This window comes from Melospiza georgiana, chromosome 1 (assembly GCF_028018845.1).
Source record: "Melospiza georgiana isolate bMelGeo1 chromosome 1, bMelGeo1.pri, whole genome shotgun sequence".
NCBI classification, from domain to species: Eukaryota; Metazoa; Chordata; class Aves; order Passeriformes; family Passerellidae; genus Melospiza; species Melospiza georgiana.
The window spans coordinates 36,030,689-36,058,394 of record NC_080430.1 but is presented as its reverse complement, the minus strand read 5'-3'; the positions used below and the strand labels follow the sequence as shown (position 1 = coordinate 36,058,394).

The 27,706-nt window shown below is 41.6% G+C and overlaps 1 protein-coding gene across 2 annotated transcripts; it reads right to left on the bottom strand.

Moving 5' to 3' along the window:
* Positions 1-326: 326 nt before the first annotated feature.
* GALNT15 (polypeptide N-acetylgalactosaminyltransferase 15) lies at positions 327-27,706 on the bottom strand. Of its 2 annotated transcripts, none has more exons than XM_058032562.1 (11): positions 27,537-27,706; positions 26,052-26,597; positions 20,375-20,541; positions 19,457-19,661; positions 11,103-11,270; positions 10,367-10,484; positions 9,411-9,605; positions 4,548-4,679; positions 3,416-3,517; positions 2,510-2,647; positions 327-1,582 (listed from the first exon to the last, which is right to left on the bottom strand). In XM_058032562.1, the coding sequence occupies exons 1-11, from the start codon at positions 27,560-27,562 to the stop codon at positions 1,436-1,438; spliced, it is 1,944 nt and encodes a 647-aa protein (XP_057888545.1). In that variant the 5' UTR covers positions 27,563-27,706; the 3' UTR covers positions 327-1,435. The 2 variants fall into 2 exon arrangements, with proteins under 2 accessions (XP_057888545.1, XP_057888554.1); XM_058032571.1 differs by lacking the exon at positions 27,537-27,706 and adding an exon at positions 26,808-27,310.

The following is a 27,706-nucleotide window of genomic DNA, read 5'->3' as shown; positions in this document are numbered from 1 at the left end:
CTGTCTCTTGAAAATAATGCAAAACCTAAGTGAGTTTCATTAAAGATGCCCTTCCCCTTTAATATTTACATAGGATTATCATTGATCTATACTATAAATTAGATGTGGTGTTGATGTGGGAAGACTCCCAAATCTCTGTTCTTCTTTCTTAGCAGGTTCTTGGGAAGTGTCATCATTGACTTTATCTTCAAAAAGGAAAGTACCCTAATGAGATACTGAAGTGGAAGTTTGCTTGGCTAAGTTCATACTGTGTGAGACCATTCTTGTTATCTAACCTCATCTCTCACTCACTCCTTTGAATGACAGCAGGTCAGCAGCAATGGTCAGCAGCAATGCAGGCTCTACAGAAGAAGCTTCTTTAGAAAATTTGGTCTTTTCAGGAACATCTTGAAGACCCATGACAGCAAGAAATCTATACAATCTTTTTGGCTGAAACTGACAGCTTTAAAGACTTAACTCAGGCTGCAAACAAATGGAAGCAAACCAGTATTTTCTTCCTAGGTAGCCACTGTTGAAACTGGCTGTTTCCCTTCACTTGCTGTTTTCAGCCAGCACTTCTGTTACTGCAATAATAATAGTAATAATAATAATAATAATAGTAAGCTCATCCCATGGCTTTACAAGAGCAAATGATGCCACCAATTCTTTCTATTCCCAAATAAGTAGAGAAGTTGTTACCCTCCTTAGTACCACAAAAGTTTCCTGAGGAGTTGTCTTTAAATATAATTAAAACAACAACAAAAAAAATTGTTAATATTTCAGTCTCATTCTCCCATCCAAATTAGACTGTGGATAAGGATTTAAGGAAGGGTGTGCCAAACACTGAGGACTGTTAGTAGTCCAAGTCAATTAGAGCAATTAGTGCCTAATTAAGTGTTAATTTATGCTCTATGTAATCTCACAGAGAGTAGAAATTTGGCTCAGGTTAATTGGAAAACAAATTTTTTGCCATTACATGTGGAAACATCTATTAATTTCATACATACAAAACCTACTTTGTTTTATATGAGTCGAGAGCACTGTAAAACAAGGCTAAACTCCTGTCCTGGTTTAGCTGGCTTCCTCTTACAGTTTCAAAAATCTCACTTTTTTTTCTGTATCCTGAGAAGTCACAGCATATACTGAAGACAAGCTGTCTGGCAGCCAATTTTCCATGTTTCCATCAAAGGGCAAACTTAAGTGTCTTCTGCAATAGCAGAGTTGAGAATTTTTTGATCTCACAATCTCTCTGTTCCCTGCTTCACAGAATAAATAGAGGTTTTAGCTAGAGCTGGGTTAACCAGGAGCCAGGCTTTTAAACAAGAGAAATTCCTGACTTCCCTGCATGCTACAGCAAACACAAACAGCTTTCTTGTCCTTGCAGGAAATGCATCTTAAATCCCAAGCAGAAGTAATGTTAAACTTTGGAGACTTGACCTCTGCAGAGACCTGCCAGTCACCTCTGACGCAGCCCATGGGAACGCTCAAATTGCCACACCTGATTTGTGTTCTTGTTACATGCAGACAGAAACAAGTCCTTCTCATCTTCACTCTTTGCTGCCTCTATGCATTTGCCAGAAGGGATATGGACAATCATTCCATTCTACAAGATGAGAGAAAAAGGGAAAGAAAGAACAAATTAAAAGTAAGAAATTTCCAGTAAAAGCTAGGTCATGTTTCAGAAAATTTATATACAGTATATCACCAGTAATAACTGGTTGTTCAGGTTTTTTTTAAACAATGCTCCAAACACAAGGACTGGATTTAGCTGTGTGCCCAGAGCATGGTGAATATTCATAGTTCCTTTTGAAGCTAACACAAGTGGTAGGTGCTGAGTTCTCTTCCACCACAGTTTCTTTCTTATGGCTACAGGTTGTCATCAGCACCACCTCAGTACCACAGGCCACAACATTTCATAAGGACCAGTGCTTGCCTTAGGAATCAAACCAAATTACAGTAGGGCTGTTCCAGAGGATTGCTGGATCCCTACAACTACAGTAACTGCATTTTCCCAGGCTGTACCAGAGCATGACATTTTTCAGTCTTGTTGAGGAGTTCCTGCTCTGCTGAGTAAGGTTCACTGAAAAACAGTGAATTCCTCTAATAGGAAGTTTGTTCTTCTCTTACAATGCAGGAGAAAATTTAATGTTTCCCATTGTAAGCTCCACAAAGGGCTCTCATTTGGGAGCGGTCAGGATTTCCAAACCCTCCCTCAATCTGAAAGAAATGGGAAACGATTTGCCCTGCTCTTATTTTCACAACCACTGATTCAGATTCTATTCCAACAGGTAAAACAAAGACACAGGATTTTAGGTAGGATTTCTGTCATTGTATTTCTAAACCAAATGTTTTTTACATAGACAGTGTTAGTGGGCTTGAGACATCCTATTTTTTTCTGAGTTAAAAATTACAGAAGTGAAATTTGCCCTTTAGGTACCTCATGCCTTCCTCACACACAAATCTTGAAATCACCCAGTGATCCCACCATCACCATCAGCTGCCTTTCCCCCATGGCAGAGCCACCACTGACCTCCTGGACATCCCAGTGCTGGTTGCTGTTGTTTGTCTCCTTTGTACAGTTTTGAGGGATAACCTTCCCGTGTCTGACATCAAAGCAAAGCCGTGGAGCAGAACCAAGCAAGATTTCCTTCATGTTATATTCAAAGTGCTGGGAAAGGAAGGGTTTGTTTGAACAATGATGGATGGACATCCCAGTTCATTTTTAAAGGCTAATTCTAAAGACAATTTCCTGTACATGTTTGTTGAGATACAATCCAAACATGAGTTACAGACAGCCAACAGCCTTGACCCTTCAAGCAGTTCCCCCTGCTAGCTAATTCTGGCATAACTATTTACCCAAGGAAAGGCTTTGTGAACTATGATTATGTGTGACATAAACCCACCCTGTCATAAAATTTTCCAGTTTCATAAATATTTGAACAGAAGGGTGTTTCTGACAGTGTCTTCACATGCTGCAGTTTGAAATGTGCTTGCAGCTCACCCCGAGCTAGACCGATGCCATCTAGGGAGAGTAAATGAATTCTCTCCTGCCTTAGACTGCAGTTTAGGCATTTATCTTCAGATTTAGTCAGTAATGGGGTATCCCCTCCTCCTTCTCTATAACTTGGAACTGTTAAGTATTTTTTACTCACAAGCTTTCTGCTCCCTAGACACTACCAAATACACTAAACAAATAAGTGCTTAATTTTGTCTTCTGGAGCAAAGTGTGGGTATCTGCCTCAGTGACACATGGGGACATTGGCATTTTTTGAGTGGCACTTAGCTGTGGAAGAGTGGGCATTGTTGCTTTAGCACATGCTAATTTTGAACATGCCAGTATTTCCACTAGTGTCAACCCAGCCCCTTACGTGTTGGGGTGCCTGTTTTCAGCATGCTCCCTAGGTCTGACACAGTGCCTAAACACTCAAAGTATTACCTGGGTGGGACTGTCACTGCAAGGGGAGAGCTCAATAGACCCTTCTGCAGTAGCTCTTCCAGGCCTGTAATCTGCACAGAAGCCAACACCAGTATTGTAAAGCTGTAAGTAAAGATTTATACTGAAATAAATCACAATTGGATACAAACAAAATATCCTTCACCTAACATTTTGTGATTGTTTCCCTTTATGATATATGATTTTGTTCATAAATCAGGCAGTATTTTTCTTTCAGACTTGGTCTTGCATATTGATCTTGCAAACTAATGTGATATTAAATGCAGTGTTTCACCCAGGGTCAGTTACCTAGTGAGTTTTGTTTAAATTAGAGAGATCCACTTTTGGGTTTAACTATTATGATAATTAAAAGAAAGGTATCTAAATGTTTATGCTAGTGAAAAATTGCACTTCAACAGGACACTGTAGTCAGAAAAAACACAAGATATTCCAGAAGAAACGTCACAATTCCTGTGATCCAAACTCAGTTCTTACACTTTTCTCAAGCTTTATTTTTTGAAAATAAAGAGCACATAAAATAGTAAAAGGACACAGTAAAATCTGGCTAAAGATAGCTGAGTGTGAATTAATTAGTAGACCTTGCCTTGCTGGGGGAAACTCCCTTCCAGTAAGGCTGCTGGGAATAAACTCACATTCAATGAATTATAATTATCAACTATGTGTTTAAAAAAAAAAACCCAGACATTCCATGTCCTGTACACAGTCAGCCAGGGAACTCCTATTGCTATCACTTCTCTCCTTCAGGAAGTGCAGGACTGAAGAAATCCTTTTTTTCTCTTTGTGCACATGGGTCAGCACAGAGATATCTTGGCTGCTGTCACTTCTGCCATCTGCACGAGGCAACACAGTTCTTTTGCCTAACTAATGGCACCTGAAGAACCTCAGGTTAGGATCCTCTGAGCTGTAACACTGAATGAGTCAGACACTCTGGGTTCAGTTCCTGGCTGGTTTTCTACATTTCTGTGAGAATTTGGAACAGCTCTTTGTCTTTTTCTTTCTCCTCCCACTCTGGTTGCATTGCCTGTTTGGACCAAGTACCCAGGACATGGAAGTGACACTGGAGTCTTTGAACAATGCAAAAAAAGATCATTCTTTATAGTGTGTTTTCTCTTACCTTGCCAGAGAATCTTGGTGTGTCTCCAGATTGGGAGAGTTCAGGGTACACATTTGATAGAAACCACTGGAAATTTCTACAGCCCAGTCTCTTCTGTAGCTGAAGGCGCTCGCTGCAGTCTGGCTTCTCTGCCTTTATGCAGAAAGGGAGAAGGGCAGCAAGGATATTGGTGTATTTGTGTTAGAGATGCTAGGAGTTGAAATGACTACACAGGAATTTTTTCTACCACCTTTTCTATCCTGAATGTTATAGATATTTAAATCTATCTCTTATGACATATGCAAAGGGGGTGATCCAGCTATAGCCTTCCTCAAACTTTGTGTTAAAACAGCCACAGTCTGGCATTGAGACAGAAGTGTTTCAGAAGTGGCATACATTGTGAAAATAAGTATGTGCTGTAAAAATTATTATTATTATTTTACTGCAAGATAAGTCAGTCTTTGTCATATTTTTATTTTAAAAAAATCAGGATCAAGTTTGATAGTTGTTGCACTGAAATTCAGTGGGACTGTATTAGATTGCCATTTAATACAGAATTTTTATCACTGATAAAAACTCAATTTCCTGGCCTTTAACAGCCCAAATTACCCAGTTACTGTCAGTCCTCTATGATCAGAGGGAATAAGTGATTACAGAACTTAACCCAAAATATAGTCTATCACCTATTATCTGTCTATTATCTGACAGTTACTAAATCTAATGAACAAAGGTGCTCTGCAGCTATAATACATTCAACCTTTCCTATGATTTCTCCATTCTCTTGAATTATAAAGACACAATATCAGTTCTCAATTTTCCTGGTAGCAACTCTGTTATGAAAAAAGACAAATGCCTTCAACCCTTGGTGCAGCTACAGGCATCTGTACTGCAAAGGCTGACAGGCTGAATATTTGAAGGTATTTAGCACTAAAGATGACTAAAGGGATTCTCAAAACCTCTAAGCACTTATGTGTCTAATTCTGCAGTTTCAAAACCACACCAAACACTTTTCTAAATCTCTCAGTGCCCAAATATTAAAAACCTCTAACAACCCTTAAAAGTTTCTCTCCTCTTTCTTGCCAGCAGTAGATCTCCCCTCTTCATGTTTCTACTTTTTAAAAAATGCAGTTTGGGATGGGATTCCAGGAAACTGGTCTGGATTTCTTCATCAAAAATTAAAATTGGCAATGTAAGCAGAGAATTGCCCGTAAATAACGTTTTCCCAGACCAGCTATTTCTCTGTATCCATAAAAAAGAAAGAAAAGGACTTTGCATAATGGAAAACACTGACAAATGAAGGGCCTTGGTGATCCAAGGTGAGGTGTCAGTCTCTAAAGGCAAGGATCAATCATTCCATATGGCACTGTTTGCCAGCCTTTGTAAACTCCACAGGCAAAGCTCAACAGTTGCAGTATCTTAAAGAGAACCTCATACTTCAGTGTCAGTCTTAGATTCAATAAGCATAACAACAAAGCTTAGCAATTCTGCACCACACAAACCTGTCCTCTAGAGGTTTTCTTGGAAAAGGGAGAGAGAGAAGTAAAATGCTTCCCCTAAAAAGAGATGTTTCTCATGAGACCCTGCCCTGGCTGAGGAAGGCAGTGGCAGTAAATCTCATTTTATCATACTAGTTACAGTCTGCATTTGATGCTGAATAAATGGGGTAAATAAGGTAAAGAAAGTCATTGTCCCTGTAAACCAATCTGAAAGGAAACTGTGCTTCTAGATTTAATATGCAAACCACACAAGAAAAGGAGCCAAAAAGCTGGTGGCTGAAGTAGCACAGAGCTGGGAAGAGCCCAATTCATCTGTTTAATGCTCACACCACAGGCATTCTGTGCAAGATGTGATTCAGACCATAAACCAAGAAGAGTTATAAAGCCAGCTAAATGGGGGTCACTGGTTGTTTTCTGCAGTGAGCAATGGTGGCGGTGAAGACTCACGGAGAATTCTCTAGTGGCCCATAGGTGGCTCTGCTCACCCTCTCAGCGCAATAAATCCCCTCAGGGCCCTTTGCCGCTGAGCGGCAATAATGTCCTCGCTTGCCTGAGCCTTTTGAATAACATCCCGCTGCACTGACAGCCTGAAAACATCGGCTGTGAAAGAAAGGAACACACAAAAAGGGCCATTTATGTTACGGTATGCTGCACCCAGAGATCATAAAATTGATCATTTGAGGGAGCATCATACTCAGAAGTAGTAAAAGTGTTGTGGCTAGAATAAACTCAAGCAAAAGGTCATGCTGCTTACAGCTAGCAAGCTGTATCATTGGTGACTAGTTTTTAGTAGAGAAAATTGCTTCTGAGCTGACAAGAAAAGCCTTCAGGGAATTATTAAATGATTTAAAAACCTCACTGCCCATTTTAAAAGGCTTGGTCTAGTGACTATAAACCTTTGCGAATCAATTGACAAGATCCTGGCCAGTGAAGTTCAAACCTGCAACACAGGCAGTGAGGGAGGACCTTTTAAAAATGTGAAAATAAGAGTAGAAAAGGAAACATAATAGTTCCAGACTCTGCAATTAGTAGGCTAACTGGAGAGGCAGATCCACTGGTGGAACATAAGGAGGTCAGGCTAGACAGCAAGAGAGAAGTCACACTGATGGACAGTCCTGTTCTCTCCCCACTATAATGCAGCTCCTGCTGGATCTGGCTTTCTTGGGTGATGGCCAGCCCTGAATGAATGAGGCATGCAGGACAGGTATTACTGGTGCTCACCAGTGCAGGTGAGCTCATTAAAGCCTTCAGGATTGGTGGCAGCCTGGGCTGTAGCGACCAAGCCCTTGAATTTGTGATCTCAGGGACTGCCAGCCTGGTGAGGAGCAGAGTCAAGACCCTGAACTTTGCAAGAGCAAAATTCCAGCTGTTTAAGGAGCTGGTGAAAGAGATCCCCTAGGAAGTTGTCCTTAAGGACAGAGGTGCTGACCAGAGCTGGCAGTTCTTTAAAGCCACTTTTCCTACAGTGCAAGAGCTCTCTATCCTAGTGTGCAAGGCAGGCCAGAAACTAACATGGCTGAGCAAGGATCTGCTCCTCAAAGAGAGGAGTAAGAAAGAAATGCACAGACAGTGTAAGCGGGGACAGGTGACCTGAGGGAGGTACTGGGATATGGTTTGAATGTGTCAGGGTGGGGTCAGGAAAGCCAAGGCAAAGCTGGAACAGGACTTGGCAAGGGACACAAAGAATCACAAGAAGGGATTCATTCTATAAATACATAGGTCAGAAAAGATGCCCCCGCTCTGCACTGATAACCAAGAAAAGTGAACTGGTGGTGACTGATATGGAGAAGGCTGAGTTGTATTCCTCAGTCTTTGCTGGCAGTCAGGCTCTCTACTCTCTCAAGACCCTGATCCTCTGAGTGAGTGGGGAAGGAAGTCCCTTGCCCTATAAGGGAAGAGCAAGTGGGGGATCACTTGATGGAACTGAATAGAAGTGAGTGCTTCAGGGAGAATTTAAAGCAGCCTCCCAGTACCTAAAGGGGACTTATAAAAAGGAGCAGTAGTTTTAAACTCAAAGAGAGCAGGTCTAGATTAGTTATTGGGAAGAAATCCTTTACTCAGAGGGTGGTGAGGCATTGGCACAGGTTGCCCAGAGAAGCTGTAGATGCCCCATCCCTGGAAGGGGATAAGGCATCATCCCTGAGGCCTCATTCCTGCTCAAGGCCATGCTGGATGGGGCCCTGAGCAGCCTGATCTAGTGAATGGCATCCTTGCACACTGCAGGAGAGTTGGAATGAGAGGATCTTTAAGGTTCTTTCCAACCCAAACCATTCTCTGATTCTATGAAACACCAGAGCAAATATGAATGGGAAACTGCACAGCACCTACCTGTGCTCTGCCTAAATGCTTTCAGTTAATTTTTTTCTCCTTAAAAGCCTGGCATTGTTAAATGAACAGGTAGATAAATGATACATTTTCATTCAAAACTGCTTACAAGGTTGTCCACAGCCTTGCAGAAAGAATATGATTACAAGAAAAGGTACTAGAGCCAGAGAATTCCTGGGAACTGCAGCAACATTAACATTATTAACGACATTAACTCCACCAACAACATTCCCCACAGCTGCAAGGCTCCCAGTAAGCAAACATCCATTTGTTTGTAATACAAGGGATATACAGTTCCTTGACCACCCCTGATCTGCCATGGAGACTGCACTTAAAAAACAGGTGTGGCCATTCTGTAGTTATTGGATGGTGTGTAACCTGCAGATGGTTCAACTGTAGGTGCCTGCCAGGGCTACACCACACATCTGCCTGCAAGCCTGTCCTAGCTTACAGACTAAGGGGAATTCAAATTCCTGGAGGAATGTCTAGTCAGATGTCCACACCATGCTTCTAATGAAAAGGTAACTTGTAAATAGTGGCATGTTGAGATCTGACTTTCTCGGTTCAGTTGCTTCTGGATATGTCAGTTCAGGAAAAAAAAACATATCTTTTCTGTCACTAGACCACTCAGATATGTTCCCTTCCAGGAGAGACTATAATTTGCCACTTGCCTGTGACTAACACTGAATATCCTCATGAACCCTATGAGGAAAACCAGAAACTGAGAGTGAACCCTCTAGGACAGTCCTTTGAGCACACAATGCTGCAGGTTTCCACTTCAGATGCATCACAACCTCCATCAGTGACAAAACAAACCACAGCTTGTTGGGGAGTCATTTGGAGAAGAGATTATACTCCAGAAGATTGGATAACTTCAGCACAAAGCTGAGCTTAGGTACAAGTTTCTCTCTCTCCTTCTTGATCTGACAGCTCTTTCACTGGAAGGTTTAATAAAAAGATTATCCCCTGCATCTGACTGCATACAGACACCACCACTCCTATTCCTCTCCCTTCACCTATCTCTACACAAACCTCAGATACAAACCACCAGAGATGTTTTTACCTTGCTGATTAAGAAAGCCACTGTGTCATGCTTGTAGAAGTTCTCTTTAAAGGAGCCCAGCCAGGTCTCTGCTATCCGGATTTTGTTCCTCACAATGGCCTCTTCATAGGAGAAAGCGCGGGGGAAGTGATTTCGATAGACGTGCCCAACTCGGGAGCATGGGATAATTTCTACAGAGCCACCACAGAGCCAGGTCTGAAACACAGGTGAAAGCACAAATAGAGATTACCTTATTTAGATTATTTCTATCTGAAAGGGAGAAGCTCCTTTACTCTAGGCTCTGCTTCAGGAAATCCTGGAAACAGCAGGAGCATTATTATATGCTTCTTCATACATTGCTCCCCACAGACACAGAGAAGATTCTGGGCATTCAGACCTCTGATTTGACCCAATATGGCTATTAATATGCTTTTATGTTTTTCTGTGCACAAACAGCGCAGAGTAGTGGAGAGATCTGGGTGCACAGCTTCCCTTGTCTGGGACAATAAAAACACTCTACCCCTTTGTGCCTGCAGTTTTCATTGGTTTTCAATATCAACTACTCTTCATATTCAGCAAAAATCAATGCAAAGGATTTAATATAAACAGTTTGCTATTAAAACTACAGGCTGGCAAAGAAATAAAGCTACTCTCCCTTTGGTGCATGCTAACATGCCAGAATAGAAGAGACAGCTTTCAGAGGGTGCCAAAAGCAGTGACTCAGGCCTCAGGCAGATAGTGATAGCCAGCAAAACTTCCTTCTTCTGACATAATGCTCCTAACTCACAGCAGCTGCATGTTCTTGTATAGTCCTGACAGGCTGTGGAGCGTGGGAATTGAATTCTTCAGGGGAGATTGTAGTCTCCATAACCCAACATGTTCTGCACTGTTTTTGCAAATATCTTCTTCCTTTTTCATTCAGGTTCCTTAAAATTGCAATAGTTACCACATCTTGATGTTTTAATTAAGGTCCTTACCCTAATGGATAGTTCCAGGTTTTCTGCTCCCCACATGGTCATGTCAGAATCATAAGCTCCAGTATTTTGGAAGTAATGTCGATCCATGGCCACCACTGCACCAGCTACTGCAGGACTCCTGTGTAGAAAACAGTTTGGGAGTGAACACCTTGTTTATGGATAAGGAATTACACAGAGGGTGAAAATTCCACCATTTCCATAGAGAGAGTATTACAAAATGATTCAATACTGTTCCATATAAGCTTGAATGAACTGATTATCTAACCAAAATAAAGGACAACTGGAGTATAATTCTAGGATTTGTTTGGGGAAGGGAGCTAAGAGCTAAGAGGTGAATTATCAAATAAGACTCAGAACAGTGGGGAACATTGCACACATGTACATTCAGAACAAGAGATAAACAGATCATGAGTAAGACATCTTTTTTAACTCTGTATGACATGTCTTTTGCTTTCCCTGCAAATCTCCACACCTTGTCTAGTCAGGCTGGTCTCCAGTTGTGTCGATGTGTGGAAAATATTTGTCACATTGAAAGTGTAACTGCAGTTTAGTTAGAATGATTTCAAAAGGCCAAAAAAACAGCACAAACAAAAAACCTATCCCTTAAGAGTTATTAATTGAGCAAGTGCAAGTAACCACACCTTTCTCTTGTTAGCTGGAAAATGACCCAAGATGACCCAAACTGTGCAGTTTTGCTGCTGAGCTGAGCAAGGCACATTGTCTGATGGACTGTTACCTGATAGGGCTGATGGGAGACTGTCGTACCTTCTCTTCATGCTCTGGCACTGGTTCCCAATGAAAATCTAATTTCCAATCAAAAACACCTCGATGCAAGCCCACAGAGTGATAGTACTGAAAGGTCTTCCAGTCTATGACATCTATGACAGGGGAGACGACACTGTTTCTGTAAAAAACAATACCACTTATGTCCCAAACCAAAGCATAAATGAAGTCCATTCCTCTCTCAGTAAACATTAGTTCTCCTCTTTGACACTGTCAAGCACAAGCACTCCTCTAAATGCTGAGTGCCCTTAGTTTCCCTGCTGACAGAAGCTCATGCTGGGATTCTCATGCTCGTTGCATGGGAATACTGAGCTTGCAGTGAGGAATCTAAAGATCAATAATTTACTGATACCCTGTACCTTGCATTGTCATTTAACGCTATCTAGGATTTTGTTAGGAGTTAGCCATCAGAATTCTTACAAAGCTGTTTCACACAGAGGCCCCAGCCTCTGATACTACAGGCTCTGCATGGATGCAAAGTTTATAGAAGAAGATGGTTTTGGCCTCTCACCCTTTACCATCCTCTGATTTTCCTGTAAATACTGCACACACTTCATGAGTTTGTTACATCAGGCCAATAAAGAGTGCACTTACCCTTAGTTTGTTCTGCTGGTTGTTTTGAAAAAATATTTATTACTGAGTTCATAAGCCAGTGCCTGTTTGTATTTTATCACAATCTTAGAATGCTCTTGCAAATGCACTGTCCCAAGGTGGAACCTACTTTTAAGAGCAAGAACAGAACCATTACACTCTAAGTGACAATCCTTGATTTATTTCTAACTTAAGTTAAATTTGGATTAGTCTGAGAAGAGGTACTAGACATTTCCCTATGGCAAAGAAATCACAGTATTTCACAGTGTACTTGCACATCCTCTTGGAATGAACTGGTAGTTCAGAACAGCCTTCAGTGTTCCTTGTTTTCAGGTCAATGACATTTGGAAATTTTCAGAGTATGAATGAAATGTTATTAGGGACTGCAGGGAAAAAGTATTGAAGAATGACATTCTCCAGTTCTTCTCTGTTATGCTAAAAGGATAGTCTCTGGTCTCAGTGCAAAGACTGGTCTATAGACAGAAGTTCTTCTGGAGAAAAATCAGTAATATTTAAGAGGGATTAAGGTACACTGGAAAAAATTATTATTAGACTAGGAATATCTATGTAGGAAATTATTCCCTAGAAAAAAAATTCCTGTTAAAACAGAGAGGAAAACATGAAATAGTCATTTTGGGGGCAAAATGTAGATGTTTTTATCTCCTCTTTTAAGATGTATATGTTGGTCAGAAATCACAAGGAGAGAAATTTGATTGAAACATAAGACTGTCAGGGAAGAAAGGAAATCTCAGAAGTCTCCTGTGCAGTGAGAGATTTGTATTTTTCCATGGCAGAGGCCAGAACCAGCTAAGGAAGATGGTAGCTCTGGGTTATGATAATGTAATCTTGAAATATCTTCTCTGCCTCTACAATCACTAGAATAATGTTTTTTCAGTATCAGAGTAGGGGGAAATGCCCAACTTTATTTCTTTACAGTTGACATTTCCTGTAGAGGATTTTAGAAGCCCACAGAGTAAGACTACTGCTTGCTAGTTGAGACTACAAAGATGAACCATGCAGAGGATTGCTTTAATATGACCCAGGTTTTTTTCCTAGTAAGAGCAGACTGTCCCATAATGAGCTTAAGCCAAGAAGATTTAAAATAAAAAAGTGATTTTATTTCTCTGCTCAGGTATAAAATCATCCTTTATAACATGCAATAATAAGCACTCTTAGAAACAAGCATCTGGTTTACAAATAGATGAGAAAATTTTATGGTCATATGCAGCATTTGCAAGCATTTACATCAAGGCAGTGAGTTCCTGTCATCCTTCCCCAGGACTCAAGAAGAAATGGAAAGAAGTGATAGTAAAAATAAAAACAATAAAGCTGATGTCCTTCCCTGATTCTCCTAATGATGTCCCTGTGATACAGTTTTGTACCCATGACAGGAGAAACCAGCCAGGACTCAAGCCAGCAGGGCCCTTTCTACTGGAAGCTTTACCCACTAACAGCATGCAAAGCAAACTGCCTGCTTCTAAAAGTTCCTAAAGGTAGTGTCCCACTGGACTCACACAAACAGGCATTTCTTTTCTTTGATATGCTGAGGGAAATCCATCTGACAAGTTAAATGGATTTTAAATGACTAAATGTCAAAAATGAAAAGTCACTGTAACAGTAATTTCTACAGCCTGCTGCATTCTCCAGTGTAGGAGAATCTCTGACAACTGCCTGGTTGGGAGTGCAGATGCAGCTGCACAGTTCCCACCTCAGTTTGCTGCTGCTTGCTAAAACCCACACATCTATTGCTACTGGTTTATCATTCTCATTCAGACAGGACTGAGGAATGAATGATCCCAGGGTAGTTTATTTTATGATTTCAGATTCAAGAGGGAAATATCAGGAGGGCGTATTTGAGTAGAAGCCAGAGGCAATGTGGACTAAACTACTCAGAAGACCTTGACCATGCAGACTAGACCACATGAACTGATCCTGGATAGCTCAGATACAGACAGACACACACAGATATATTCTGGATCAGATGATCCAAACATTTCAGACTATTCTACATTTTCATATCATTGTAGCTATTTAAAACTTGTCTTTTTATTTTTTTTTAATCCACCTTAAATGTGTTTCCACTATAAAGCTCCAAGCTCCAGTGGTACTTCTGGCATGAGTGCAATTGCTCACAAGAGTAGGCACCACAGTAGTAGTTCTAGTTATTGGGCATTGATTCTTCAAGATTTCAATTCAAGAAATATACCAGTAAGGTCCAAATGGATTCTGATAGTTTGGAGACCAAGCAATTATCCAAACTATCTGCAAATTATGACATGGAAAATTACAGTGTTTAAATTGAAAATAACTCACAGGAATAGGCCATGTTCTATCCTGGCTAAAATCAACCATAAACCAGAACAAAATAAAATCTGATCTCCTTTCCCACAAAATGACACAGTAAAAACTGATAACTGTGTTTTAGAGCTACTACTTGTGTAGCTTTTTCAGAATGCCAAGATTAACAATTTTCAAGAGTATGTTTGTAAGAGTAATGCTAGACCTTCAACTGGTGCGTCATATAGTCCTGATGTAGCTTTGCTGAAACCAACAGAAACACACCTTCTTAAAACTAAATATTGGAAGTCTTTCTGATCTGAAATAGAAGAATCTAATAACTTTATCTTGTGTGAAAATTGGTCAATATTCAATTTTAATCCTAATGAAGCAGCGCTTTACCCATTTTTTGTTGGTATAATTTTTAAAAAATAGCTGTTTTCTGCATATTCAAAGATGGTTTGACATTTGTGTATTCTAAATGCAAATTTGCAGTAGATGGTAATTGGAAGATGTTCTTAGCTATTCTTGTTTTTAACTGGGTAACTGGCAGACAGCAGCTTTGAAATGAAACACAAACTACCGCTAATTTTACTCTGTGGAATCTGAGGGAGGGGAAAAACAGGAAATTCAAATGCAACTAGCAGCAAGGCTTTGAACTGTTTGACTAATCTGTGAATATTTCAAATGCTTGGAACTCACACAAATTATAAAAGGTCACAATTCCATGAAAAAGAGCAACCCAAACAAGAACAATTTCCTGGTTTGGGATTTCTTTACCAAATACAATTGCAAATGAAATGCCTTCCCATGACCCTTAACAGTCATCATGGACATTATGTTCTTTTCTAATTTTAAACTAAGTAACATGGGGAGACGAAGATTTAATTAATGTATCAGTTTTGAAGTATGGGATACACTTTTTTTGAAAGTGCTTTTGTATTGATTTATACTTTGTTTTGCTGGGAAGGGAAGAGATTTTAATCTGTTTAATCTGTTTTAATCTCCTTTGTATAAGGAGAAAGAGAAACCCTAAAAACCAAACATAAAAATGATGTATAATTCTCAACCTATTTCAGGGTGTATCACAGCTTGCAAAATTAGATAGCTAAGAAATCCAGGCAGTCCCAGTTCTCTGTTTCTGTGCCCAGTCAAAACTACAGTAAGTAACTGACGACCCAAGCTGGTTCCACAAAATGCTGCATTTCCACTGAGAGCACCTTGCTGGCTAACTGAAGTCTTGGAAATACAGAGCACTTGAAATTAGATAGGGTTAATAAGAAGATAAAATGCAGTGATAAGCATCATTATAAAGGATTACTTAAATACTGCCTTCCAGACCAACTCCAGACTAACTTAGGGCATAGGAGTCTACTCGAATAGGTGGAGTATTCATATGCTAAGCACTGAGCAAATCTCTGCAAAGCAGAGTGCTAAGGGAATGTTTTATTAAAAATAATTTTTGAACCTGCCTTTTTTTGCTAAAATATTAAAACTTGTATGTAGAGTAACAAAATCTGTAGAGGTAACTAAGACCTTTTAACACTGGACAGTCAGGGCACTGAGCCATTAATTTTGCCTAAATCTTTATTGCTCCTGTGTTTAGCAGTAATATTTGCTTTTGTAGACTCATGCCTTTATTTTCTTTACCTCAGCTTCTTTAAAATAGGTCACCTTCTGATCCTGATCAACTGTGAAAGATTGTAAAGAGATAGCTTATCTTTCCATAACCTACCATGTAAATGCAGAACATTTACTGAATTTGAAATGACTGTTATTGACAAATGGGGGATGTAAAAGAATCAAGCAAACACAGAAATCCCAGGAAGAAGGCTGTTACATGTGAAGTGTATGGAAGGCTTTCAAAACTGGGAAAGCAGCATGGAATTGCATGCTCAGATGCTGGGTTTGTGTGGGCTCAGAATGGATAACATCCTGCTTCTCCAAGCCTGTGAGAAGCTAGAAAACAGATGGCTCATGTATTTGGTAGCTCAAAAAGTTGGGATATGGGCCACTGAAAAGTGGGGAATCAGACTAAAAGAGATGAAGAAGCTGTTCAGCTTCCGTGCAAAATATTTCCCTTCTCTCTTGTGTATTACCATAAAATCAGAACCACACTGAAAATTTCTGGACAGCAGAACTCTTTCTATTCCTGTATCTACAAGCAGAGACTTCCATTTGCTCCTGATGGGAACACACAGATGATGAAACACCTTTCCACTGCTATGCTAATTTCTTATTCTGTTTATCAGCATTTTCATTAAAGATAAGTGACCTACAATCACAGCGCTAAGTAGAGGCACTTTGAATTTTAGAAACCAAATAAGCTCTTTCAAATAATGTAACAGATTTCTGTTTCCTAATCTAATATTTGAGCTGTGGTATAGGCAGCACAGAGAGAAACAGGCCTTGCAATAAGGAGCAAGGGGTGGTCCCAAGGCCCAGCCACCCCTTTGCAAACCACCCCTCTGTCCATAGCTATGGTGCCCAGGCCTCTTTTACAGGTGGAATTCCTTGTCAAGGATATCATCAAGGTTCATTTTGCTTTCATGAAGTATTTTAAGGAAATATGTCTTGGATATTTTTTTATCATCCTGTTTCAGCACGGTGACCACTGGTTTTTGATCAAAGGAACAATATTTTTAAGGCTTCATGGCACAGCTCATTATATGCCCCTCTGCCTTTCCCTGCCTTTGGACAGAATACAAAATAGCAGCTCTGCAGTCTCCTGGAGAGGCAAACCCTTCTGAAGATGACCGTAATAATGGCACAGCTGCATTGTTATGCACCATGCTACTCACCTGGAATTAGCCTGCAACACAAACAGTTGTCAAATGAAATGATCTGTGGGGCATCTCATGTGGTTCTCTAATATTGTCCAGGTACCTACAGTATTCATCCTTGAATAATCAAAATGTCAAGGAATGCTTTAGAAACCACTGAACCATTCTCTAGGCAATATACTAAGCTGATGCACAGTTTCTCAGTCAATTTATTAGCCATGGTTCACAGAACTAGTCCCAGTCAAGATGTTTAAAAGATTTTGGAATTACTTAATTTTTTTTCCAGAAAAATAAATTAGATGGGGTTAGTGAATAAAGCCATCAGGCAGGGAAATGAAATGTCATTACCGAGAACAAGTCAAATATCTGCCAAGTATTTCTGTATAAATATTTTTATACCTGTAAAATTGGGATAATTTTTTTTTATATTTATCCTACAGTCTACTAAAACTGAGTATCTCTCTTGTTGTGAGTGTGTTCAACTCACAGTGACATCTCAGTCTGGGCAAGGATCTCTCAGCATCACTCTAAGGCAGATCACAATAATATTGGCATATTTGGATCAGGAGTTTAAAAAATTAGGCTTAATCACTATTTTTAAAGTTAAAACCACTCTATAGCTCCCTTAAGCTTCTGCAAAGGTTTGAGCTTTGAAAGGCTGCATTGGTCTTTGCCAGCAAACAACTCACTCCAGGTGATTGTTTTGCCATGCTGTCCCTCCAGCAAAAGTGCATGAGTTACAGTTTGATCGGTACATTAGGAAGAGGAAAGATGGATATTTCACCAGTCACTCTCAACTTCCTGTGCTTTCCTCACTTGGGCAGTCTCAGGCAGTGCACATGATTCAATTTAACAGCTCCTCAAGTGCTAAATGAAGCCAAGTTGACTATGATAGTGCCTTACATTTCCACGGTGATCTCCATGCAAGCATTACAAGCAATTTATGAAAAGTCATGAATTAACTTCCTTATCAGGTCAGTGTAATTGTCACCATTCTTCAGCTGGAGAAAGAGGGACAGTAAGGGAAGGTGACTGCCAGGTGCATTAGACCTTATCCTCCCTCCTCAATGGAGGATGTCACAGGCTCTCCTCACTAGCAGTGACAAAGCTTCCAGGGTCAGACACAGAGACTGATACAGCACACAAAAAGGGATGGCTTAACCCATACTATTATCCAATCCGTTTTCCATCTTTGCTTCATTAATCCAATTAGATCTTAGTTAATTCACTGTTAAATTCTGCTCTCCTGGGGTAATGAATGAGCATATGGGCTCTATAATGAAGAGAATTCCCTTCTCACCCCCTGGTGACAGTGCTACAGAATCTCTGAACAATAGCAGACTTGGCTTTGCATTCCCTCAGGAAGAATAAATTTTGACAGTGAATTTTTGACATTGTGGGGGTGTAGGGTCCTAACTTCTCTCTCTTGCTGTTGTAATTCTCCCTTCACTATAGCTCTTCTCTGAGACTTTTTGTAACTCTTTTAAATTCTGCAATTTCAACACCCTTGAATAAGGACTGGCCAATTGATACACACAGTAGTTTTCCTTGAACATCAAAAATAGACTATACTTCAAGGCAGAAGAATCATGAAGTATATTCATAGTAAACCATCTAATTTGTCAGCAAACAAAAAATAATCTGCTTTTCCAAGGAGGACCTTTTTGAAAAGAATATTCCTAACATTCTAAGGCAGCATTACTCTTGCTTTCAGTATTTGTAATGTTTTCATTCAAATGATGTAATAATTTCTAGAAGCTCACATTAATTCTCTTGTAAGCAAACATAATAAGCCATAAAAGCACCTTCTTCCAGTGCCTGGGAACAGCCTTTGAAGGTGTTTAGCATGACTATTTAACAGTCTAGTAAGAGTTTAAAGATCTTTTTTTTTACCCTCTCTAGCAATTATTTTTTTCCCAAGTGACAAGTTAATGTACAATTTTTTCTTTCAAAAAGTCCCTTTAATAAAAGATTTACTGACATGTAAGCCTAGAAACATTTGCAGTGGTTTTAATGTCTTCAAAGGACTGCATAGATGAGATTAGCTGTACATTAGAAAACAGGCCCAAGAACCACCCTAAACATCAAATACTCAGAAATATTAATCTCTACCTTACTCTGTTACTTTGGGGTCAGTGAAAGTACCTGTGATTAGCTAAACCTGCCTAGATTGCCCTGGAAGTCTGGGCTTTTTCTGTGGAAGAGAAATGGCAGCCAAAATGTGACATGGTACACAGGCAAACTGGCTCAGGAGGACAAAGCATTTTATTCTTGCCTCTATTACTGAGACAGCTAAAAAGTAAGAACATGGAGTCCTGCAGTAATTTTCTCTGGTGGATGTCTGCTGATTTACAAACAGGTTGAGACTGAAATATTTTTAATTCAGACCAACAGGAAGCCTTCTAAAGCTTCTAAGCTCTAACAGGATACAAATTCTGAAATTTTCACAGGGTGTAAATGTGAGGGTAATCAGCCATGAGATTCTGCTACCCATCCTGCTTCCCACATATCAGAGTGATGCATATGCTGATAAGGTAGAAAATAAAAGGGATGTGACCAAAAGCAAGACGGTAACCAAGGGAGGATTACAAAAACTACCCAACACTTTCCAAGCAGGTCCCTTTCAGCAGAAATCAGCACACCCAGGGATATTTACCGGCTGCTGGAGAGCCTGGCCAGCAGGGGCTCCAGCCAGCCCTTCTGGCACTCGCAGTGGGAATCCATGAAGATGAGCACGTCCCCGGCAGCGCGCGCGGCTCCCAGCATCCGACCGCGGATGACTCCAAGCCTCTTGTTGCTCCGGATGAGCTTCACACCGTCCAGCTTAGAGATGTATTCACTCAGAGCTGACTTCAGGGGCCCTGGCAGAAACACAACAGCCACTGAAATGTTTTAGCTTTGATTCAAGCTGTTAGAGAAAAGAAACAGGTAGTAGGAGATGCTACCTCTTGCTGGGAAAATGTTTCAGGGGCATTTGTTTTAAATGGCCAAGTAGGCCACATTTCAAATATTTCTGCAGCAGCATAATGTCAAAGGGAAGTAGAGACTAATGGAAACTGAGATTCACAAGTTATGAGGCTATTCCTGTGGGAATCTTAATAGCCTCCTTTCTCGTTTTCAGCAAAAGGTGGATGCTCTCATCATCTCATAAAATACACAGATGAGAGTGAGATACTACAGGTGTTTGGCTTTCCCAAGCACTTTGGATTACTTCAGCAATGTGGACTTTTCCACTCTATGCTTCAGCCAAAATCCAAGTCTGGAAATTGTGACAGCAGACCTGGTCCAGTGGGAATCCTAAGATTTACATGCTGTGATCTTATTTTAAAGTAAGAAAGTTCAGAGTGGTTGTAAAGGACGTGGGGGAAAAACAGAAACATATCTAAAAGTTGAAAGGCTAGGCTGAATTCTAGGGATGGATAGTGAAACCTGGTAGCCAGCTCTGGGCTGTGCTTAGCTCGCTTCCTAGGAGTCATCTTTGCCTTCTCCTCTCCTCACACATTTCTTGGAGGAAGAGAGTTTCTTCCCTGAAGTTTTGGAAAAAAGAACTCACATAGAGAGAAATGGGAGCTACCTTGCTGGCTGAGATCGTCGACTAGGATGATATCCTTGAGGAAGGCCTTTGGGGCTGTATCCATAATGCTGTGCACAGTTCTCAGCAGAGTAGACCAGGCTTCATCATGGAAACAGATGATGACACTAGCAGTAGGCAGACTGGAGTCATATTTTTGCTGTAGGCACCTGCATGAGTGAAATGAGGAAGACACTGGAACCGCTGGAACAAATGGCTAATTATTTTTCTCAGAGCAAAGTTGCAAGCAGCACCTAAACCTTCAGGGGTGGAGAGCAGTTTAGGATCTCAACTCACTTCTAAAAAAAGAAAGTATTAAGGTATATCCAAAACTGGAATATAAAGGGAAAATATGGGAATAGCAGTATCAAATTATAATACAAAAGGAGGAAAGTGTTCCTGTGTTCTGGGATAGTTTTTTTTCCCTGCTGCCTGCCTCAAAAACCAGAGCTCAAACAGAAACAGTCCAGAATGTAAAGAAAAAGTGAAGATAATTAGAGCAGAGTGAGGGATAAAGCAGGCCAGCTTCCACTAATTTCCACATTTTCCCAAGTAAGAAAGAAAAGAGCAAGCAACTGCAGTACCATTAAGCCATTAAGACTAACAAATGAAATAATTCATCTGCACAACAGATCAGTATACCTGTGGATTACCTGTACAAGATCCTAGTGAATGAAGCCATCTCAGTCCTTTATGGCAATGACATGGATCCTTACATGGGCCATGATTACAAATATATAGATACATTTAAGAAAGAAAATGTATTTTCATTATAAGGTTTGTACAGGTTGCTTTTCCAATGAAAATGAATCACTGCTGAATGAGACTCCCAGCTGGGAGCCAGTGTGCAATCAAACCAGCAGAGCAGTCTGGAAGCAGGTGGCATGGTGCAAAGTGGACAATCCACTTTTGGGGGTTTGTTCCCTCATTGTTTTTCATTGTCTTGGGCTTGGGGAACACTGCCTGCAGGGAGAGTCTGCCATCCTGTCTTTGTTTCAGGAGGCCATGTGGCACTGGGTAAGGAGAGGGCCCACCATCTTGTCTTGGTCTCAGGAATAACTGCAGTGCACTGCCAAGCCACAGGAACATCCCCCTGCCATCTGTCTTTGTCTCTGGAATAACCACTGTCATTGCCAAGCCACAGGAACATCCCCCCACCATCTTGTCTTTGTCTCAGTGGCCAGGCAGAGCTAAGTCAAGGTGGTGAATGCCTTTTGGGTGTAAAGCACCTTCTCTTTTTGTTTCCTTTTGTTATTAGCATTGCTGCTGTCACTGTGTGTTTCTTTACTCCATTGCTGCTGGCTTTCAGTAAATTGTTATCTCAACCCACAGTTAATCCTTTGTCCCTCCCTCACCAGAGGGGAACAGGGGAAGTTTAATTCCCAGCTGGTGTTAAACCACCACAATAACTCAAACATTTAAAGATGACAAACACTTCCCATTCATCCTCACAGAAACTGTATATGAAAACCATCTATTCTGGTGTGAGGGTGCACATTTCCCAGAAAATGCCTTCAAATGCCCATTGTAGATATGCAAAGACTATGTCTATCATTTGCTGACATTAGAAAGCACATTTTAAAAATCTTTTTATTTTCCAAATAACAGTCACTCAGTGTCCTAACTCATTTAATCTCCAGCAGCAAGAATTTCTTCAAGGAATTACACAATTGGCTGAATGTAGCCCATTGTTATTTCAGCATTTTTGTATTGCCAAGCAAATAATTATACAGATTTTACAGTGGTTGTTAAACAATTGGCTACTCAGCAGAAATTCATGTAAGGGATATAATTTTAGTATTTCTGTTTATTAGTGTTTTACTTAGTGCTTCCGTTCATGGACTGAGGTTCTATGCTGCTAGACACTGTCCAGACACAAAGCTGCTAATCACTTAAGAGATTCCATAGTCTGAATGATTTAATACACATAAATGATAACTATAGATGCACTTTTATAGTATATTATAGAATAATATGTATATTGTAGAATAATATGTATTCTATAGAATACATATTTGAAATGGGGACAATCTTAATAATTTATTGTATTTTTCAATAGTTCACTTTTTTTTGCATAGAAAGGAAAAATTTCTTGATTATTTTTACACTGTGATTAATCTATATTGTCCTTGGTTTACTAATTTTGTGCAATCAACAATACTGTTATCTCATAATTTCATATAAGGTGATTGTTTCCATTTTCAGCAGGACCAAGGAAAGAATAGTCTCATGACTTGGAAGTGAGTATTTTCAAGCAACAGACTAGAGAAATAATTAAGAAAAGTGAAGATCTAATGCAGTCCTTTTAGTACCAGGCAGATTCTAACCAGAAACATTCTATAGCTATTAGCAGCTAGTTGCTAGTTCTGTGGTTATAGCAAGAAAATAAAGCTGTTGTGAATCTTAATTGGAAAAGAATTGAAAATAACAGTACTTGAACACATAACCTTGGTGGCGAGTGCTTAGTTGCTATGGAGATTGGCAAAGACTTGCAATATAGATATCTAATCTTCACAAAAATGCATAAGGGTACTGGTACACAAAAATACCTTCCCTGTAATTTGGAGCAGTTTCATAGCCTGCCTATCATAAATTGGCATTTCGAAAAGTCAGGGCTGTGACTGATATGAGACATAGTGATTTAATCTAATTTGTGAAAAACAAGGAATTGTCACATGCAGCAATGAACAGAGAGCAATTCTGACAAGGCAAAGGCAGAGCTGACAGGGACTCCCACTCACCTTCAGGAAAATATTTAATTGAGATTCAGCTCCAAACAGCACTCCAGAGGAAGCTATACTTTGGTAATGAAACTTGAAACTTTTGTAGATACCTTGTGAGTTTCTTTTGCCATTTGGCACTCAAACCCAAGAGAGGAAAACAGACCTTTCTTTTGGGCAGAACCCCCAGGATAAAAGTCACAATGGCAGGCTTGATTCAGGCGTCCCAGGAGAGTGTCAGCCCCAGCTGGAGCAACTGATGGCAGCAGAAAGCACTTTGAGGGAGGAAGGTACCTCAGAGCATGGGCTGCTTCTTATGTGAAGTATTTGCCATCCCATTTCAAGTGACCTGAGGGAGACTGGGTCCATGGAGGTAACTCACTGAAACATCTCTAACTGGTTGGCTTCCCTCTAATTAAATAATAATAGGCATTGTGGTGAACAACAGGATGTAAACCGAATAGAGACACAGACAATCTGATTCTGGTTTGCTCTCTTTTTATACTGCTGTAAAACTGGACTGACACAGTTGTGAGCCAGGCCCCCAGAGCAAACTACGCCTAAAAATCATCATTGTGGTTTGTGTGTTGTGCCATAAAGGACAGGTCTGGCTTAGACATATTCTGCTCCAGGTTTATGATCTGGATTTAAATCAGCCTCAGATGCTGACATTGGGGTTTCTGGACTCTGTAAGCTGTGGTGTTGAGAACTCTTTTGGCTGTAACTAGTGTTTTGTGAGACAGCAAAATCCATCCAGGAGCTCTGAGACCATGGCTTAAATGTTACCAGGATCAGAATTAACTAAAGCTGTATCTTGTTGGATGGCCCTTCAGCTGCCAATGTAAAATTGTTTTTTGGCTTTCCACCAAAAACAGTAAACCAGGGTTGTCATTCCTCCTTTGAACATTACATAGATTGAAGAGTTAGCAGTGAAGCATGCCAAAAAATAACTGAAATAATATCAGCATGTCATTATTTAATGGAGTTAACCAAATTAACACTGAATCTAGTCAATAAGTACAGAAAACACTCCTTCATTTCTCTTTCTTTGAGACTGTACCCTTAAATTAGAGCTGCTGGCTGTCTTTGAACATGTGAAAATGAGCACTAGAAAAAAATGTATTCTGGGTCTGATATTAAATGTTTTCCAGTATGTCTTTCCACTGTGTCCTGGGAGAAAACTACAATTGTTTTTGTTACAGGAGACAAGATACCACTCACATTCCTTGTGCTCCCTCTAGGAAGGGAAGCATATCACAGAATCAATTAGGTTGGAAAAGACCTCTGAGATCATCAAGGCCAGTCTTTGGACTCAATCATCACCTTCTCAAAGAGGCCACAGCACTATGTGCCATGTCCAGTCTTTCCTTAAACACTTCCAGTTTCAGTGACTCCACACCTCCCTGGACATTTAATTCCAATGTTTAATTGCCCTTTGAAGAAATTCCCCCTAATGTCCAACCTGAACTTTCCCTGGGGCAGCTTGGTAGTAGATACACCTCAGATCCTTTTTAAGAAGTGTGATGAGCTGGGCTGCTGGGACAACTGGCTCTCGACTCTCCAGACTTCAAATGTAACACCTGGGGCTTCAAATGCAACATTTTTTCGCGGTGGCCTTACAGCCTGGCGGCTGCGGTGTTGGCAGAGCTTGCCTGACACAACAATCTCCACTTGCCTTCCTCCCAGCAGTTTCCTTTCAATACTTGCCACAGAATCACAGGATATTCTAAGTTGGAAGGACCCACAAAGATCATTGAGTCCAACTCCTGGCCCTGCCCAGGACACCCTAAGGGTCACACCATTTGCCTGAGAGCATTGTCCAAATTCTCCTTGAACTGTCAGGCTTAGCACCGTGACCACTTCCCTGGGCAGCTGTTCCAGTGTCCAACCACTCTCTGGGTGAAGAATCATTTTCAGCCTAATATTTAGCCTAAGCCTCCCCTGACACAACTTCAGGTCATTCCCTCGGGTCCTGGCACTGGTCATCACAGAGAAGAGATCAGTGCCTGCCCCTCCTCCTGCCCTTGTGAGGAACATGTAGGCAGCAATGAGGTCTCCCCTCAGTCTCCTCTTCTCCAGGCTGAGCAAACCAAGAGACCTCGGCCGCTCTTCACACGGCTTCTCCTCCAGACCCACTGCCACCTTTGTTATCCTCCTCTACAGCTTTATCTTTCTTATACTGTGGTGCTCAAAAGTGCACACGATATTTGTTTAAAGTGAGGCCACACCAGTGCAGAGTCGACTCCACTTTTGTGAGTAACCATCGGGTCACTTTTGTTCTGGAAGAGCCGAAAGCCCCAACTCTTCACCCATTCATCACCTTGTAAGCCCAGTGACCCCATAGCTCCGGCAAGTGGGCTGAGACGGGGCCTGGCCGAGGAGGAAAGCCGCCTCTCCTGCTCTCCAGTCCGGCGCGGCTTCCCTCCCCCTCTGCAGCCCAGCAGCCGGACAGACAGACGGACGGACAGACTGACGCACGGACAAGGGCGGGCCCGGGGCGCTCCCTGCCCTGCCGCCCCCGGCACCTGCCGTGACGCGGCGCCGGTAGGGGGCGCTGCCGCCCGCGCGGCCTCAGGGCGCGGCGGAGCCGGAGCGGGGCCGGGCCGGGCCGAGCCGGGGGTGCGGGGCCGCCGCGGCAGCGCTCACACCGCCCCCACAGGCTCTTCGCTCCGCGCCTCCGCTCCGCTCACCCAGCGGGCCCAGCTGCCCCTCCCGCACCGTGCCCCCCTCCACCTTTGCCGCCCGCCGGCTCTGAGGGCTTGAACCACCTCCCGAAGGAGGCTGGGAGCGTCCCTGGTCTGAGGAGCGGAGCGCCCGACCCGGAGCGGGAGTTCATAGGAAAGACGCGAGCTCTAGAGGAGGAGAGGTGCGGGGTTTGCAGGAGTGGAGGTGCGGGGGGACGCGGCGGCGGGGAAGGAGGCAGGTTTTCCCCCAGAAGTGAAATAGGGTGTTTTACTTACAACGGGTGTCGTACCTCAGGCAGGTCCCGGCGCAGCGCGATCCGCTCGCTGAGCACCTCGTTAAAGCCGTGCGTTTCCAGGCCGAGCGGCCGCTCCCCCGCCGCAGCCCCTTGCCCGTCCTGCAGGGGCAGGGACAGCGGCTGGGACTCGGGGCCCCCCTCTGCCTTCCCCTCCGGCCGCCTGCCCTGCTGCTTCACCACGCGATAGCCCTTCCTGGCCCGGCTGTGGTTCCTTTTGCCGGTGGGCGACACGACGGCCATGATCAACTCATCCTCCCGCAGGGAGATGAAAGGCGATAGACCATCCAGAGGGTAATACTGCTGGCTCTCCTCCTGGGTTTCCAGCATCTCTTGGGTCTCCACAAAGTCCAGCTGATACCCTTCCCGGGGGTTGAACTCCACAGGCTGGAAAGTCCCTTCCTTGCTCTGGTTGCTGGGTGGTGGATTCAGCGTTGTAACCATCAGTAGTAAAAACCCCAGCATCAGAAACAACAAGAGAAACTGCAGCTTACGTGATCCATATCTGCACTTCTTCCTCAAGAACATACTGTTGGTGACAAAATTATACAGATGGTCATGTTAAATATCACTTGAATCTTCCTCAGATTTCAGTCCTCGGGTTGCACAAAAGCCCTGGTTTTCACTATCTGCCAAGAGGATTTTTTTGTTCCCTTCACATTTTACTGAAGCCATTTCATTCTCTCCTCTCTATTTACAGAAAAAAAATTTATAACATTCCTATTAATATTGTACTTACTGTAGTAAAATGTAGCATGGATCCAGTGAGATAAAGTAGATCCTTTATTATGCGGAGTCCCGGCTTAGTTAGGAAAGTGCATGCTTTGCTGATTGAAAGAGTAGCTAAAGCTTTGATTTTTTTTCCCTTTTAAAATTCTAAGTTGAAAGAAATCCCATTTCTAATAGTTTCTTTCACGGGTAGATGCTGCTTCTTCAAAGTTTCCAATTGCTGCCTGGATTGAAGCACTGTATCTCAGAAAGCAGATCTGACAGCTCTCCCCCGTTCAGAGGCTTCAAGTTAACTGTGATCAACAGATGAGAAGTAGTCGGTCCCTGACTTTGTTTCACACATAACTACGGCACTCAGTCAGGAAGCACTTTGCCAGACATAATACAGAGCAATGTGTGCGTCTTTCTCTCGGTCCTAATGCCCTCACTGTGCTTGTCCTATCAAATCAAAACTTTGCAAAAGCTGTAAGAGGTGACATACAAGAAGCAGAATGTTGTATTAGAAAAGAAATCAAGGCACACCACAGACTGCTATACGTTGGAATAGCTGTAATAAGCTGAGAATGCACAGAGCAAGAATCAAGAATTTTATAAAGTGCATAAAAGATGGAGAGCACATGTTTTATTTAAGGTTAGATTTATTCATATGATAATGTGTTAGCTGGACTATATTTCATATCAAATAAATATTTACAGCTGCAGGGATTTTAACATTGACATAAGGGTGCCAAATTATCACCTGGCAAGCTGAAGTTGTCTCCTCATCCATAAATTTGGTATTGCAGGGCAAGCAGCACTTCAAGTTTTCGTTAGTCCAGGAATAACATATATAAAAGCCTTGGCTGGAACAACAACCACTGACACTGAGAGAAAACAACAACTTCTGTGATTAAAAGGAGAGCTCAGTCT

What these genes read in the sequence shown, in the direction of transcription:
- GALNT15 (XM_058032562.1), bottom strand. Translation starts at nt 27,562, where the DNA reads ATGAGGAGACAACTTCAGCTTGCCAG. An exon ending in CCTGAGGTACGACACCCGTT is followed by an intron (nt 20,542 to 26,051) that starts GTAAGTAAAACA and finishes TCACTCATGCAG; the next exon opens with GTGCCTACAGCAAAAATATG. An exon ending in AGCACTGGGATGTCCAGGAG is followed by an intron (nt 1,583 to 2,509) that starts GTCAGTGGTGGC and finishes CTCATCTTGTAG; the next exon opens with AATGGAATGATTGTCCATAT.